Source organism: Camelina sativa, chromosome 14 (genome assembly GCF_030686135.1).
Source record: "Camelina sativa cultivar CO46 ecotype springtype chromosome 14, ASM3068613v1".
Taxonomy (NCBI): domain Eukaryota; kingdom Viridiplantae; phylum Streptophyta; class Magnoliopsida; order Brassicales; family Brassicaceae; genus Camelina; species Camelina sativa.
This window is the reverse complement of record NC_141893.1, coordinates 5,981,825-5,997,959: the sequence shown is the minus strand read 5'-3', so window position 1 is coordinate 5,997,959 and position 16,135 is coordinate 5,981,825. Positions and strand designations below refer to the sequence as shown.

The 16,135-nt window shown below is 38.7% G+C and overlaps 7 protein-coding genes, 1 non-coding gene and 1 pseudogene across 11 annotated transcripts; 3 read left to right on the top strand and 6 right to left on the bottom strand.

Annotated features, from left to right (window-relative positions):
* Positions 1–132: 132 nt before the first annotated feature.
* Positions 133–874, top strand: LOC109128601 (uncharacterized; annotated as a pseudogene).
* Positions 875–938: 64 nt separating this feature from the next.
* LOC104740051 (nodulin-related protein 2) lies at positions 939–2,077 on the bottom strand. Its single transcript, XM_010460558.3, has one exon. It carries the CDS (start codon positions 1,677–1,679, stop codon positions 1,200–1,202), a length of 480 nt encoding a protein of 159 aa, XP_010458860.1. The 5' UTR covers positions 1,680–2,077; the 3' UTR covers positions 939–1,199.
* A 452-nt stretch (positions 2,078–2,529) lies between these two features.
* Positions 2,530–4,513, bottom strand: LOC104740049 (uncharacterized). Of its 2 annotated transcripts, none has more exons than XM_019235341.2 (7): positions 4,283–4,513; positions 4,091–4,188; positions 3,841–3,998; positions 3,655–3,754; positions 3,185–3,569; positions 3,031–3,112; positions 2,530–2,921 (listed from the first exon to the last, which is right to left on the bottom strand). In XM_019235341.2, exons 1-7 carry the CDS (start codon positions 4,414–4,416, stop codon positions 2,730–2,732), a joined length of 1,149 nt encoding a protein of 382 aa, XP_019090886.1. In that variant the 5' UTR covers positions 4,417–4,513; the 3' UTR covers positions 2,530–2,729. The 2 variants fall into 2 exon arrangements, with proteins under 2 accessions (XP_019090886.1, XP_010458857.2); XM_010460555.3 differs by having other exon boundaries at positions 2,530–2,924; positions 4,283–4,511.
* A 16-nt stretch (positions 4,514–4,529) lies between these two features.
* Positions 4,530–6,778, bottom strand: LOC104740050 (uncharacterized). The gene is made up of 11 exons (XM_087485719.1): positions 6,476–6,778; positions 6,201–6,348; positions 6,037–6,108; positions 5,884–5,955; positions 5,717–5,791; positions 5,499–5,639; positions 5,327–5,407; positions 5,194–5,262; positions 5,041–5,112; positions 4,869–4,940; positions 4,530–4,777 (listed from the first exon to the last, which is right to left on the bottom strand). Exons 1-11 carry the CDS (start codon positions 6,570–6,572, stop codon positions 4,687–4,689), a joined length of 990 nt encoding a protein of 329 aa, XP_087341845.1. The 5' UTR covers positions 6,573–6,778; the 3' UTR covers positions 4,530–4,686.
* Positions 6,779–6,857: 79 nt separating this feature from the next.
* LOC104740048 (putative inactive purple acid phosphatase 2) lies at positions 6,858–9,328 on the top strand. The gene is made up of 2 exons (XM_010460554.2): positions 6,858–7,728; positions 7,809–9,328. The coding sequence occupies exons 1-2, from the start codon at positions 7,027–7,029 to the stop codon at positions 9,081–9,083; spliced, it is 1,977 nt and encodes a 658-aa protein (XP_010458856.2). The 5' UTR covers positions 6,858–7,026; the 3' UTR covers positions 9,084–9,328.
* A 218-nt stretch (positions 9,329–9,546) lies between these two features.
* On the bottom strand, positions 9,547–11,451 carry LOC104740047 (putative SNAP25 homologous protein SNAP30). Of its 2 annotated transcripts, XM_087485626.1 has the most exons (6): positions 11,265–11,451; positions 10,779–11,144; positions 10,594–10,687; positions 10,069–10,196; positions 9,882–9,979; positions 9,547–9,794 (listed from the first exon to the last, which is right to left on the bottom strand). In XM_087485626.1, exons 2-6 carry the CDS (start codon positions 11,142–11,144, stop codon positions 9,695–9,697), a joined length of 786 nt encoding a protein of 261 aa, XP_087341752.1. In that variant the 5' UTR covers positions 11,265–11,451; the 3' UTR covers positions 9,547–9,694. The 2 variants fall into 2 exon arrangements, with proteins under 2 accessions (XP_087341752.1, XP_010458853.1); XM_010460551.3 differs by lacking the exon at positions 11,265–11,451 and having other exon boundaries at positions 10,779–11,244.
* A 197-nt stretch (positions 11,452–11,648) lies between these two features.
* LOC104740045 (uncharacterized) lies at positions 11,649–13,991 on the bottom strand. Of its 2 annotated transcripts, none has more exons than XM_010460549.2 (3): positions 13,804–13,991; positions 13,100–13,254; positions 11,649–13,010 (listed from the first exon to the last, which is right to left on the bottom strand). In XM_010460549.2, exons 2-3 carry the CDS (start codon positions 13,242–13,244, stop codon positions 11,893–11,895), a joined length of 1,263 nt encoding a protein of 420 aa, XP_010458851.1. In that variant the 5' UTR covers positions 13,245–13,254; positions 13,804–13,991; the 3' UTR covers positions 11,649–11,892. The 2 variants fall into 2 exon arrangements, with proteins under 2 accessions (XP_010458851.1, XP_010458852.1); XM_010460550.2 differs by having other exon boundaries at positions 11,649–13,007.
* A 183-nt stretch (positions 13,992–14,174) lies between these two features.
* Positions 14,175–15,556, top strand: LOC104740044 (protein KTI12 homolog). The gene is made up of 2 exons (XM_010460548.3): positions 14,175–14,276; positions 14,460–15,556. The coding sequence occupies exon 2, from the start codon at positions 14,502–14,504 to the stop codon at positions 15,399–15,401; it is 900 nt and encodes a 299-aa protein (XP_010458850.1). The 5' UTR covers positions 14,175–14,276; positions 14,460–14,501; the 3' UTR covers positions 15,402–15,556.
* Positions 15,557–15,865: 309 nt separating this feature from the next.
* On the bottom strand, positions 15,866–15,938 carry TRNAA-UGC (transfer RNA alanine (anticodon UGC)). The gene has a single exon. It is a non-coding gene; the product is annotated as a tRNA-Ala (tRNA).
* Between the last annotated feature and the right edge of the window lie 197 nt (positions 15,939–16,135).

Genomic DNA, 16,135 nt, shown 5'->3' with positions numbered 1-16,135 from the left:
TGGAACTTCGGACCGTCCGATCAACTGCGCTTTTAACTTTTTGCTAATCTTCGTTTTTGTCCTTGGATCGGTCGATATTTGTATTAACACCCCAAAAACTTCTGAGTCGATACCAAACACCCAGAGATCGTTTCTTTCGTTTGCGTTTGCTCACTCCTCCACGATGTTTAGTCGTACCTCTTGAAAGCTTTGACGGTAAATTCTCTCTTCTGCCTTGTTTATATTTGTGTTTTTAGATTTGGACGTTTCGAAATCTGTTTGTTGTAACGAATGCTTCAGTTACATATGCAATATTGGCGTAAGAACTGGGAAAAACAGAGAAAGTAATCGATTAACGTCACGTAATATTGCTCAAGCAATTGTGTTTTGGCCTAACCGTAGAGTTCAACTTTGGTTCGAGAAAATAGGAGCTATAGAATAGAGCCATTTTCAGGCAATGCAGCTACGTGTTGGACCAAGATCAAAGAGTTCGAACCACTCGGTAGATGATACCATGAACTACCAAAACATGACTTTCTCTTACCTGAACTCGTAGAAACCTTAAAAGAAAATGAAGAAGATTGGTTTAGGAGCTTCACCAGATGGAGTCGTTCACGTGGTTAGAGTGGTGTTCTTGAAGAAGATTCCTTGGTACTATGTTATGGATAAGAGATTGGTTGGATTTGTATTGTTGGACTGTTAATGGGAGTAGTTTGTTTAGGATTGAAATAGATTTTGTGTTTTGGGGAGATGTGTAACACTTGTTGATTTTTGGGTGAACCATGTTGTGCCTGGGAGAGATGTTCAAGAGTTGTGTTGTAACGGATCCTTTTTAGTGGATCAACTGTAAGCGTTTCTTTTTATGAAATTAATGGACAAATTCTAGATTGATATATATACACAGTGTCTCTGTTTCTTAATGTCCGTTTCCTGAGGTTGTATGATTTTAGGAAAACTAGTAGCAATACCAATATGTCTTTATTAATTGGTAGTGTGAATAAGGAAATGAAACACTAGTTTCACATAGAAATTTAAAGAACATAGAATTTAAAGAAACGGGAGAACAAGCATAAACACAACACAGATGGACTAGACTATGATCACCTGAATTTATTACACTCACTCGTCACTCCCCATACTAACACAAACGATGCGACATAAACTAGTCACAAACGATACTTAAGTTATTTAATTTATTATTAGACAATTTAAGGATCAAATCACTTCATGAAACCTTGAGCCGTCTTGGCAAAACCTCCAAGCCCACCACCAGACTCTTCACCGTCTTTCTTAGCCGCCGGCTCAGTCTGACTTGCTGGCTCAGCCTGAGTCGTCGTCGGAGGAGGACCACCAGCGCCGGTACCGGTGGTGTGTGACGACTCGTAGTCGTTGAGATACTTCTCTGCCTTGTCGAGGTACTGACCAGTGCTAGTCGTTTCATCGAACTTACCGTATTTCTCGGCAGCGTCTAAGATATCAGCGGAGGCTCCGGCGACTTTACCTTTGTCAAGTTTGTCTGATTCGTTACGGGCTGCGGCTTGAGCAGCTTCGGCTACGACCTTGGCACTCGCCATGAGCTCGGCGTTGGAAGCTGGTCTTGTGGCTGTTTCGGTTCCTTCGGCTGCAGCAGGCTTGTTGTGTTCTGGCTCCTCTGGTTTCGAGCTTGAGAGTTTCTTAACTTGATCGGAGATGAAATTCATATTTTTTTTATCTTCTCTGAATAAAAAAAAGCTTTTGTTCGTGTGTGTTGGATGTATGAGTTAAGAGATGGATATGTCTATTATTTATAGACTGAAAAAATGGATATTTATCCACTACAGGAATATTCTTTTTAAAAAACATAAATAAACGAGATTATGACGGAATATTTTATTGAGAAAATAAACAGATGATAATTATTAAACCATTTAGAAAAAACTGTAATTAATTACTATGATTAATACAAAAAACTGTAATCACTTTAGTCTATCGAGCTAAATACTCTTAATTATAATAATGTTATTCACTGTTGAAAAAGTATAGTTTTGTTCGTTGAGAGGATACACTAATTAACTAAAGTTGATATATCATTAATTCATTATTGTTTGTATTTGTTGTCGTGGCTGAAAAGAACATTTAAGTGATCAGTTATTATTAGTATACAGTGTGACCAATGTGGTGTTCTCTTCTCGATCACACAATTCATACGTGGTCTTTATGCTACAATATAGTACAGAAAAAAATATCACAAAATATCTTTTTGGAATTATCGTTTTCCATTAAAAACTGTCGGTCGAAGCTTTGATGGGTAATATAACTCCCAATCACTTGATTTTGTCGGGTCGCGTAATTTACAAGTTACTTTTATAATGACAAATACCAAATAGTACTTGGTGGGCCTTTATCATTATGCAGGTGTAGTATAAAACAATTTCTTGCGATTATAAGAAGTGACGTTAAATGGCCCAATTTTGACACTTTGTAATGTACATTTAACCGGATTAGCTTCACTAGTGTGACAAATCGTACATGTTAGGAAGTGTTTGATTGGGTTTTGTTGGTTTCAAAACATTGTGCAACAAATTAACACCAAGCGTTGTGTTTTTTTTTTTGTGTGTGTTAAGAATACATCTTTGCTTCTCGCCAAGAGCTCTCTGTTATATGTACATTTTGGCTTTCAATATCATCTTTCTTTAAAGGAAACCCATATAAATCTCTCACGCACACACACAATATAGCTACAGTTATCTAGGACCATCTGTTTTAGTGTGTCAGAAACAGCATGCCTTTCCAGGGAGTTCACCGGTACTACGGATAACCCCGGCTTTCTCCTTCACCTTGAATTCTTTGCTCTGTCTCTCTTTCTCCGCCTGAGCTCTGGCTCCAGCAGCTATCTGTTCGATGTACTCCGTGTCTTCTCTAAATCTCTGCAAACCTCTCTTCCTCTTCTGTTCTTGTTCGCTCTGCTGTTCATGTACAAACCAGTTAGTTTAAGAAAACAACTCAAATTATCATTCAATTATATGATAATGATCATGACATTAGATTATACAAAGTCATTATATTGTCAACCTCAGATATGTCCAGCTTCCTTCGAGCTTTGTCCCTCTTCTTAGCTTCCCACAAATCGATCTTTCTGTTTAACTTCTCATACCTGATTGTGTAATACATATGTGAGTGTAACTAAAACACAAATAGATAAGGTCTTGTGTGTACTGAGACTTACCTTGCTTTGATCTTAGCTAGTTCAGCTTTCTCCCAAGCATCAGCTGTAGAATCATCTTTTCGACTAGCATGCCCAGAACTCTGCCTTTTCATTTCCCTAGGTGGAAGCCGCAGAGGCGGAGGTGATAGAAGAGGAGGAAGAGGAGGAGGTGGTGGTGGAGCACGACGTTCTGATCGTGTCCTGACCGGTGGTTGTATCCGTGGCGGTTCTGAAACTTGTTTCCTTTGTCTATCACGTTTTTCCCCTAAATCTTCATTCTGTATGGTGTGATCTTCTCTCAAGTTCATGGAGAATGTCTTTTTTACTGACGATGACTTTCTCACTGGTGACTTTGGCGTTGGATGTTTATGATCTTTCGTCTCTGAATCTCTAAACGAAAGTTGTCCTGTGTCAATACAATTAACGTTAACATCCAGTAAACATTTTCAGTTGAATAGCAAAATTTTAATCTTGATAATCCGTAACCTCACCTGAGAATCTTCTTGATAAGCTTCTTGGTTCCTCTGAAGGAAACTTATCTTCGCTTCTGCTCTTGCTCCTTGACAAAGAAGGTCCACGTTCAAGGCCATTCTGTTTTGTTTTACAATTTCAAACAACAACAAACTCATATTAACATGATATTAACCGCAGCAAAAAGTTTTTCTTAGAGCCCTTACATGATAACTCTCTAGCCAAGTTTCTTCAAAAGTGCTTATGGCATAAGCAGTGGCTGCAACTGCAGCTGCGTGATCCATGTCGCCGATCGGGTCATAACTTTGGCCACTCATTTGCCTCGAGAACTGCTTCAGTAACCAGTTTGAGGGCTTCTTCTTATCTACCAAAACACAGAATATGAACAGCACTAATGTGAATTTAATTAAAATATTGATAGGCTATCAAGAACAACAGAGCAGAATTATGCAGCACCTTCTTTGAATGAAACAGACTTCCTTGCCGGCACTTTTTTCTCTCTAGTGGAGCTACCAACCTCTCTATTTTTTTCCTGGGAAGCTGGATGTCTCCTCCTGAAACAAAGATGTCAACATTTTACATCAACATATGCATATCTATATGTACGTGTTGAATAGCAAAGATGAATCTGGAGATTTAGTGATTAACCTTGTCTGCTTGATCAAGGTATCCATTTTCAAACTAAAATATGGTGGGAGGACTTGAGAAGGTTTGGTTAGATGTGTTTCAGGGTTTTGGTTTTTGAAGGGTTTTGAGAATGTTGCTTTGCATGCAAGTTTCATATTTGGATCATAAAGGTGTGCAGGTAAAGTTAAGAACACTTTTTATTTCTTTTCCCGCTTCAGCTTTATGGTTCTTTGCTTTCTCAAAAGGACAGTGAAAAGAACAAACTAGATTGCTTTCTATTCAATTTTCATATATGGATAAGGAATCTTTTACATTCAGAAAACACATCAATGACAATATTGCTGTAACATAGAAATTGAATCATGAGAACCATATTACACTGCCAAATTACTATCTGAAATGAAACCGAGTTGTAATATGCATAACTAAACAAGGATGTCTGTGTCAGAAAGTTTGAGGACTTTATGTGTACCAATCGCCTTTGCGTCTGTTTTGAATGCGTTCCCTTCTATGTACCTGCCACATACATCCACCAAGAATTAATTTATAACATGGATGTTATATAATTGTCCTTTACAAAGAGATCAAAGAGAGGTTATTTACATACATATCTTTTAGATTCGGATGCTTGTAGAAGGCTACAGGGATACTCCCACTAAATAGATTGTGGTCCAAGTGCCTGAAAGTTAAAATCACAACATGCTCTATGGATGTAAGAAAGCACATGGGTCCTTCAGATCAATTTTTAATTACGTATTTAGTTGAGGAGAGAGGCCTACAAGTTAGTTAGTCTTGGTATATTGGCTAGTGCAGAAGGTATTGCTCCAGTCAGTTTGTTGAAAGACAAGTACCTGAACTCAAATGGATAAGATAGGGAGAGATAAAATATGTAAGTGGTGTTCATAAATCAAAAGATGTGATAAAGTACTCACATCTCCAGGTTTGTTAGATTTGCAAGCTTGTTTGGGAGTTCACCAGTGAAGTAATTATTGTTTAGAAACCTACAACCAAAAGTTAACTCAGGAACAATATTATATCTGATGGCTAACTCTCAAACTCACTTACAGGTTTCTAAGAGCGGGAAAGCATCCTTGTATGCGTAAAAGATCGCTTATACTCCCCACTAATTGATTGCTACCAACATCCCTACAGACATGCAGATCATGACAAAGATACTAAGTATATCTGAACTCTGTTGATTGATTTACAGGAAAGAGCATTGAATGTTAAAGATTACAAGTGGCGAAGTTTCTGTAATGTTCCCAACTCTGCCGGGATCCGCCCAGTAAACTGATTCTCCTGAAGATGTAGGTCTTGAAGCTCATGGAGATTTGCAAGCTCTTTGGGGATGTCTCCTTTGAAGTTGTTAAAACTCAGGTACCTGAAATGGTAAGAGTATGTTACAGATCTCAAAAAACACCCCTTTAATTATCCCAGACATGAGCTAGGATTACTCAAAGATATGTAAGACTCTTCAATCCACCAATTTCAGGAGGCAGGGCATGTTGAAGTTTATTCCACCTCAAATTCCTGTTTACGATACACAATAACAAGATCAAAACAAAGCAAGCAGCCAAAACTCAAGCCCTTAACATATGTTGAGATAATGTGAAGAACATTACAGTGTCTTAAGACGCTTAAGGCGTCCAATTTCTGAAGGAACAGGTCCTGTCAATTTGTTGTTGTGCAGATCCCTGACAAATTCATAAATCCAATTCCTTAAAACAATCAATACCCTAACATCAGAACTAACAAGATAAGTCAGTGAAACTTACAGAACAGTGAGATCTAGGAGCCTCGTTACAGCCGTTGGGAATTTCCCAACTATCGACATTGAAAACACTTCTCTGCAAAAACATCACAAACCAAATTTTAAGCTAAAACAATTAAATAAATAAAAACTCAAACTTTAAGAGATTGTGAGAGTCAAAAAGATTACAGCTTGACGACGACACGGTAATTGCCAACAGTGGAACAAGTGACGCCAGACCACGGAGGCAAATTTTTATCTCCACAAGGATCATCTCCAACCCAAGAGTACACCACTCTCCACCCAACCAACCTCTTTATCTCATTCAACGCTTTCACTGCCCCCAGAAAAAAAAAAAAAAAAAAAAAAAAAAAAAAAAAAAAAACAAATCCGACGAAATATCACAATTTTATAACACCACCAAATCGGAAACAAGCTAAAATATCGAAATCGAAAGAGTTTACCATCTCGTTTAAGTGTTTTAGCGAAGGAGACATTGATCAGTAGCAACAAAAGAGCGTAAATCCGGAAGATCAGAGACAAACTCAAATGTAGAGCCATCTTCGGAAGATCTGTAGAGCTTACGAAATCATGAACCCTTCGTGGGTATAAGAAGGGTAAAAAGAATCAATTTTGTAAACTGGGCAAGTGAAATGGTGTGGGAGAAAGAAGAAGGATTTATTTATCATCGCCATGGAAAGCAAACTAAAAGCTCAGTGGAAACTAAACTAATCCCCCGTCACGAATTAAAACGGTTCAAACCCCCCTCAATATTATTTTAATTAATTTCTCTTATATAGGCCGAATTAGGCCCATCTATTATTGGGCTTCAATAGACCCATCTCTAAGAAGGTGACAAGTCATAGTTCATCCATCCATTGGTTTTTCAAATAGCTAACCACCACAAATCTACAAGAAACGTTAAAACGCCGTCGTATTAACCACTGTTTATATATATCTTTCATCTCCGGCGCTCTGCTCCGGCAACAATTTATTCTTACGTTCCTCCGTCGCCATGATCGTCAATTTCTCCTTCTTCCTCCTTCTGCTCTTCATCTCCGTCTTCGTTTCCTCTGCTAATGCGAAACCTACAATTTCTATTTCCCCCAGAGCTCTGAATCGATCTGGCGATTCCGTCGTGATCCAATGGTCCGGCGTCGACTCTCCGTCAGATCTCGATTGGTTAGGCCTCTATTCGCCTCCGGAGTCTCCTAACGATCACTTTATCGGTTACAAATTCCTCAACGAATCGTCCACATGGAAATCTGGATTCGGTTCGATCTCTCTTCCTTTGACAAATCTCCGATCAAACTACACGTTTCGGATCTTCAGATGGAGCGAATCAGAGATCGATATGAAACACCAGGATCATGATCAGAATCCTTTACCGGGAACTAAACATCTTTTAGCTGAATCGGAGCAGCTGAGCTTCGGATCCGGCGGCGTTGGCATACCGGAGCAAATCCATTTGTCGTTCACGGATAAGGTTAACACGATGCGTGTCATGTTTGTAGCTGGAGATGGAGAGGAACGTTTCGTGAGATACGGAGAAGAGAAAGATTTGCTAGGCAATTCCGCGGCGGCTCGTGGGATGAGGTACGAGAGAGAGCACATGTGTGATTCGCCGGCGAATTCGACCATCGGGTGGAGAGATCCTGGTTGGATTTACGATACCGTTATGAAGAATTTGAATAATGGCGTTAGGTACTATTATCAGGTATTCACATATCCGAATCTAAAGCTTCTGGAAGATATATGTTTAGATTACAGGATTGATTAAAGGATTCTATGAATTAGGTTGGGAGTGAATCTAAGGGATGGAGTGAGATCCGTAGTTTTATTGCTCGAGATGCATACTCAGAAGAAACAGTAGCTTTCATGTTTGGAGATATGGGTTGTGCAACGCCTTACACTACATTTATACGCACACAAGACGAGAGTATAGCTACGGTGAAGTGGATCCTCCGTGACATTGAAGCTCTTGGTGAGAAGCCAGCTCTTATTTCACACATTGGAGATATTAGTTACGCTCGTGGTTACTCGTGGGTATGGGATGAGTTCTTTGCTCAGATTGAGCCTATTGCCTCCAAAGTTCCTTACCATGTCTGCATTGGTAACCATGAGTATGATTTCCCTGCTCAGCCTTGGAAACCTGATTGGGCAGCTACGACTTATGGAACCGATGGTGGTGGAGAATGTGGTGTGCCGTATAGTTTGAAGTTTAACATGCCTGGGAATTCTTCAGAACCCACGGGAATGAAAGCTCCTCCGACGAGGAATCTGTATTATTCTTATGATATGGGATCGGTTCATTTCCTCTATATTTCCACAGAGACGAATTTTGTTAAGGGAGGCAGTCAATACGAATTCATAAAGCGGGATCTTGAGTCTGTAAACAGGCAGAAAACGCCGTTTGTTGTTGTGCAGGGACATAGACCGATGTACACTACGAGCAACGAGGTTAGAGATACTATGATTAGACAAAAGATGGTTGAGCATTTGGAACCGCTTTTTGTGAACAACAATGTCACACTTGCTCTATGGGGACATGTTCATAGATACGAAAGGTTTTGTCCGATAAGCAACAACACTTGCGGCAAACAGTGGCCAGGAAGCCCTGTTCATCTTGTGATCGGTATGGCTGGTCAAGATTGGCAACCAATTTGGCAACCGAGACCAAACCATCCAGATGTTCCTATATTCCCTCAGCCTGAACAATCAATGTATCGTACGGGTGAGTTTGGATACACTCGTTTGGTTGCAAACAAAGAAAAGCTCACTGTTTCATTTGTGGGTAACCATGATGGCGAAGTTCATGATACTGTTGAGATGTTAGCTTCTGGGGAAGTGATCAGTGGGAGTAAAGAGAGTACTAAAGTCCCAAGTCTTAAAACCGTTTCAGCTTCTGCTACGCTGATGAGAAAATCCGAATCTAATACCTTGTGGTATGTCAAAGGAGCAGGCTTGATGGTTGCGGGTGTGGTTTTAGGGTTCATTATCGGGTTTTTCACCCGGGGAAAGAAATCGTCGTCTGGTAACCGTTGGATCCCAGTCAAGAACGAGGAGACATAATATTGAACTAAGTCTATTTAGGGGGAATGATTTGTATAGGTTCTCTTTCTTTCCACGGTGTTGTGAAGAGAAGATAAGTTTTTGTACACTACAAATAATACTGATTGTTGTTAGATAGTGTCTTCTTGTGCTTACTATTTGAAGAGTTTGTGAGTATCACTACGATTTTTCAGACTGAAGGGATTTTGCTGTAATGACATTATGTACTGTCTGAGTTATATATATAAATTATATATACATAAAAATACAACACTTCTGGAACTAAACATTGAATGCTGATTATGCTTAAACTAGCTTCTGTTCGGTTTTAGTTTAAGTTTCTGGTTGGAGCATTTTTGATTAGTTTGGTGGGGTTTTATTCTCAGTATGATAGTTTAATGTTTTGATTTAGATTGGATCGATTCAATTTGTATTAGGTTTAAACACTTCGATATAATATAGTCTGTAAAATTAATAAAAACAATTGAATCAAAATGTGTTGTTAATATTGACAATTCTAGTAGCAAATAATGAACAAAGAAGAAAATCTCAAATGTACGAAATTGACAAAGAGAAGATACGTAGTAATAATACACATATAAGGACAGCAATGTTTGTGGAAGGTGGGTTGCTTATTTGGAAAGCAAATGACGTGCCCGTTGATTAGCTCCTTTAACACGAGAGTTAAGCTCATCAACATCGTCGCCGAGATGATCAAGAGCTTTGTTTTGCCTGCAATTTTGTACCAACAATAGTAATAAGTATTCTAAAAAACATAAAGCATAAATGTGTTGAGTATATGTATTTGTGTTATCTGACTTGTCGATCTCAGATCCCATATCAACAGCCATGCTCTTAAGATCACCCAAAATGTCGCTTAAATCTGAAAGTCCATCGTCTTGTTTTGCCTTCTCTTGCTGCATTAAACATACCTTTTTTTTTAACAACTTTCTTTCATTTAAAGATTCAGATTTAATCTGCAAAATTTGTAAAACAGAACACACACCTCAACTTTCTGCAACGCGTTTGTTGGTTGGTCTAGTGCAGGTGGTTGGCTGCTCGATCGTCCTTTCCCACCCAAACCGAGTTTCTCTCGCTCTTTCTTGTGATTCTCACCCTTCTTCGACGGTTTATCTAAAAGTTCAATAACTATATTATACATGACCACCATACACATGATATAAGCCAATCAAGAATCAAGAATCAAGATGATACGAGTTATTTCATAAGTTAAGGATCGAGTTTTTTCCTCTAATCTTCAAACTGAAAACAAATATGACCATCTTATGATCAAGAATCATGAGTCCTAAAGCGTGAAAACAATAAGTATTGAGATGTTATGAGTTATTAATGAGGTATGGATCGGTTCTTCTCTACTACTTGTAACTGAAATCAACAACATGATGTATCATCATCATACACATAATTTTATCCAATCAAGAATCAAGAGCTCGGAAACGTTACAAACAATAAAGATTGAGATGGCATACATTATATAACAAGGTATAGATTCTGTAAGAAGGATTAAAACCTGGTGTGATCATAGGTCCTGAGATAGTTTTAGTCTTCTTTGGTTTCCATGGCTTTGAAAACATTCCTCCTAAGTTGTTCAAAAGCTTCTCTCCCTACAAACATTTTCATAAAACACAGAACCTATAATTTCACCATTTTGTGGATCAAAGAAAGTAATAAGAAGAATAAGAGCAAAATCTTTACCCGGCTAAGATCTTTATCCATATCAACAGCCATAGCATGAGTCCTGTTGATCTGTTCACCTTGGTCATGCAACATTTCGAGCGTTCTTGTAGCATCCGACCTTATATCTTCAGCGATTTTAAGACAATTGTTAACACCTTTGGTTGTTTCTTCAGCTTTATAAACCGCATAGTTCTCTAACTCTTCTGTGGTTTGGCTCTGCAGACCACCGGAATCACGGAAACCGTTCTTGTATTTGTCGTCATCGTCGAAATCAGGTGTTATAAGGATTGGTTCTGAAGAAGTCCTTCTTCCTGCAGTGATTGTTCCTCCTGATGATTCATTGGGAAGCTTATTGTTTCCCGGAGATTTGAAAAATCCAAACATCTATTCAACAAGGAAATAACGATGATGATGATTGATGAAAGATTATCAAGAACTTGTTATGAAAACGTTAAAAAGATTGAAAAGTTTTGAATCAGGAAGATATAGAAGCTGATGGGTTACCTGTGAAATCTCTCAAAAAATTATGATTAAGAAAACTGGCTATCCAAAAATAGAAACATGTCACCTGTGATAGAGATATGTAATTCAAAAATGGATCAAAAGAATCTTTTCTGATTCTCTCTCTGTTTGTTTACTGTTGAAGGGATTTAGAGATGAAGGGAGACGCGTTAGAAAAGGATCCACCGTCACGTCACAGTCTTCTGCTGCTCCCTATTTTGGGACCGTTAAGAATCAGTAAGAACCAAACACTTCGTTTCAGAGACGAGGTTTATGTCTAATACTCGTTCAAGATTTTGACAAGAAAATAGAGTAAATGTTTTTGCCAAGGTACTGCAGAAGTTGATTACTGAAATTGTATAGGAAGTGAGATTTGTATTACTAATATGAACAAAAAGTTAGTTTATTAAACAGTTTGAAGATTTTTTCTTCTTCTTACAACAAAATCTAATTCTGATTGACAAAGGCAATAAAATAACCTAAAGCATCAAAAACACAGAGCTTCAAGGGTCATAAACTATACAAAGACTCCCTGAAACTTCCAACTTGAGATTCTCTTAAATAATGCATTTACATACACAAGATTCAGAACTTAAGAGCAGAGTAAATAATGGAGAACTGAGATAGTTCTTCATTTACTTCCTCTGGAAAAATCATCCCATGGGTCTTGACCAAAGATCTCGTCAATGATGTTTGAAGTTGGAAGCAGATCAATGTTCTTAGTCCAACAATGATCTGGTAGTATCGAATCACAAGGATCAAATGAATATGAATTATCCACAAGATCATTGCAGTGGCGCCAGTAATTACCAATGTTGGATTCTTCTCTGTTTCTAACTGGACATCGAGAGTAGATTACATTGGACTGGTATTCAAAGGACATGTTCGAATCTGCATTAACATTAACCTCTTCCTCTTCTTCTTCTTCGTCTCTTGAGAGGCTTTTCTCGGCTTTATCATCTGATGGAGTTTCACCACCATAAAAGGTGTTGTCATACTCTACTTGCCACTCGTCATCATCACTATCAGCATCCAGGCTTTTAGAACGATTCTGGATAGCTCGTCTACGCAGGATGAAGACATTGAAATAATAACTCACAATATCCTTCATGCTTCTTGAAGGAAACGCAGACTTAAGGTGTTTCCAGAAATCCCGGTCTAGTGAAACCGGATTGGAGTAAACAACCTCGTGAAATAGATCTTCCTCATCTTCAGTTAGTTTACCGGCTACTTCCTCCCCCATTTCACAAAGACCTAAATCCAGACATCTGTCGTATCCAATAGTTTCAAACAAGTCTTCCCTGTTTTCCATGATATGCTGCTGCACACATCTGGTCGAACCTTTATCCAGGCAAATGCAATCCTTTCTTCCTTGACCAATTTTGCAAATCTCGGTTTCACAGTCAGGCATTGGAATCACACACTTCCCCGTCACAGCCTGACCTGACTGAGGACTTGCCTCTTCCTTGACACATTCAGGAATAACCGCCTGGTAATCCGGCCCGACAGGAACTTGTTTTCTAGGAGACATCGGAGAACAATAAACATCTTCTGAGCAAACTGGTCTCCAAGGTATATCTGACTCAGGAGATTCATGAGAAAGGGTAGACTGAGTCGTCGCTCCAGACGACTGAGTATCTTCCTCACACACCCCAGTTGTGATCCAAGAGAAAGGCGCATTGGTCTGAAACCCCTTCTCAAGATTCTCCTCACATTTATACCCATAGAAATCACTTATATCATCTCCTGCTGATAAACAAGACAAAAAAAACAATAATCAAGCGACCTGCTTATGTTTTATCATGTCAACCCTTCTGTAAGAAGCATATGATTATTACCTATGAGACCTGACTTCTCCAGTGAAACACGATATGGAACTCCTTCATCTAGCTTGGTCAGCTTATTGCAATAACTAATCTGTCTTGCATGCTTAACGTTGAGCTCTTGGACATCCTCACCATCAAAAGTGCGCTTGTAACCCATATTTTTGAGACTGTAAAATAAGAACCAAAGCCATTTAGTTACTTGGCGTGAAGGTTATCTTACCTATGTGAACCACAGAACTCACACTGACAAGTGACAAACAATAAGTCTATTTCAATTAGAGTATAAATAAATACAAATATTTTAACCCCAATTTAATTTGAGTAAATTTTAAAAAATCCCCAAATTTAAAAAATAACCCTAACCCTAGAAATCAAGAAACGGATTAAATTACCAAATCAAGAATCGTAAATCAAAGAATCGGTTAATTATCAGGAAAACAGACAAAAGCCCTCAATTAATTGACAGATCTGACGAACCCTAGAACATCGAGATCTACGAGACCCCCAAATCGGACAATAAAAATTGGGGAAAACTAGAATTAACAACAGATCCGGTAAACCTATTGAAGGAAATCAACATCAAAGACCAAAAATTAATCAGATCTGTTGTTTCAAGATCTGGATCTGACTCAAACCCTAGATTTGACCAAAACGAAGCGATGATAACAAAACAGACATCGATTGAAAGAAGAAATCGAGAGGAGAAAGAATATTACAATTGATTTGAAGATCGATCTGGAATAAGGAAGGGATCTGAAGAAAGAAATCGAAGAAAATTTTGTAAGGGGGGAAAAAAAAAAACAAATTGGGGGAATTTTAGAACGCGGCTAGGGTTAAAAATTCGTGCTTTTTTTTCGATTGGGGGAAAAACCCGATTTTGAAACCCGGATTTTAATTCGGATACCGAGACAACCTCGAATGAGCTGTACTTTATTTAAATCTTTACAGAATTTGAAATTACCAAACTATCCTCGCCGTATACCATCAACGTGCCTCGCAACTTGTGTTGTTGGCATATCCGGCTCGTATCTATCTTCTTAACCGGTAACGTCGGCACATAATTAACAAACCGGACCAAACGAATTAAACCGGTTGTAATCTTATAAGCCCTAAATCCCCAAATTAGATTTCTCACGCGACCACTCTTTGCTTTCTTCAACCTGTCGACAACACTCCCGATTTTGCTCTGGTAATGTTTTGATTTAGCTTGAATTTTTCGTCGGAATTGTTAATTTTGGGAGTATATATTATAAAGTTTGATGCTTTAACTTGTTCTGGAGGATTGAATCGGTTATATGTGAATCTGGGTCGTTGCATATTCTTTAGTTTTGGATGATTGGATCTAAAGTTTTATATTGACTCCATTTTGTAGGTAGTGTGATTCGTTCAGTAAGTTGTGTGTGATTAAAAGCCAATGGCGCTAGTTGTGATTTGTGGGCAACCTTGTAGTGGCAAGTCAATAGCTGCAGTAACCTTAGCTGAAACACTGGGAGAGTCTGAGACGAAACAGAGTGTTAGGATCATTGATGAGGCTTCGTTTCATCTAGACCGCAACCAAAACTATGCTAACATGCCTGCAGAGAAGAATCTGAGAGGAAAGCTAAGGTCAGATGTTGATAGATCAGTTTCAAGAGGCGATATTGTTATTGTGGATTCGTTGAACAGTATCAAAGGTTACAGATATGAGCTCTGGTGTATCGCGCGTGCTGCTGGGATTAGGTATTGTGTTGTTTATTGTGATGTGGATGAAGCTCATTGCAGGCAATGGAATAAAGAACGTAGTGATAGAGGTGAGGCTTCATATGACGATGGTATATTCGAAGATCTGGTGAGAAGATTCGAGATACCTGAGAGAAGAAACAGGTGGGATTCACCTTTGTTTGAGCTGTACCCTGCTCGAGAAGGAATAGACAAATCCTCTCCTGTGATTTCAGAGGCTGTGACTTATCTAACCAAGACTGTTGACTCCAGAACGCAAGATGTGAGGATTCTCCAACCAAGTATCGCTACTCAGGCTGCTAGGTTTTCAGAAGCGAATTCTCTTTACGAGTTGGACAGAGCGACACAAGAGATCATTAACGCGATTGTGGAACAACAGTCACTTGGTGGGGCTATAAGCAGAGTTACTCTTGGCAGTGAACTACCTCCAATCGAAATCTGCAGACCTATTGGACTACCGGAGCTAAGGAGGCTTAGGAGAACGTTTGTTAAATTGATGGGTCAATCTAGTCTAAGCGGGCCACCATTACCAACTGATGCAGACAGTGCAAAGAGACGTTTTGTGGATTACTTGAACAGAGAGTTTGGAGGTTAATAAACGCTTGAAATTTGTGGGTTAAAAAACATTTTTACAATTTGGTTCTGTATTTTCTTAACTCCAGTCAAGTTTCCATCCTTGTAGTTCTTCAATGAAATTTTGGGGCTAAATTGATGTGTTATAATAATGCAAACATATATCATCGTTACTTATATGGATATGATTCGCTTGGTGGCCTGGATGAATTTTTCTTCTGGAACAAGAGTACTTAGCTTCTGGTAGCTGTTACCAAAACAATGCAATTTTGGACAATCGAACGATCCATTTTTCTTTCTTGCGAGATTGTCGTACACATTGGACACACCTCACATGCTGTGTGGCATATACGAAAAGAGACTAGGTTTTGCTTCCTTTTGTCAGCTTGCTTTTCATCTCTGCCTCCTTGTTCTCTAGTTGTTTTATCTCTTCAGCCCACAAACAAAAAAAAATTATGCGTCAAAGATGGAATCGACCGTCAAAATTGGAGATGCGGGGGATCGAACCCCGTGCCTCTCGCATGCAAAGCGAGCGCTCTACCATTTGAGCTACATCCCCATTTGATTATGTAAGAACTATATATACACTTTACTATCTACAAAGCTACCATGAGCCACTCTCAAAAGGAAAATTATAAACCTCAATTGGAATAATATAGTAGGACCAAATTATATGTATGTTTATATGCAAGGGAGTCTCTTTCTTTAACGAATTATGATCCCAAATTGTTTTCTTTTGTGCCAAGTTGGTTAAAA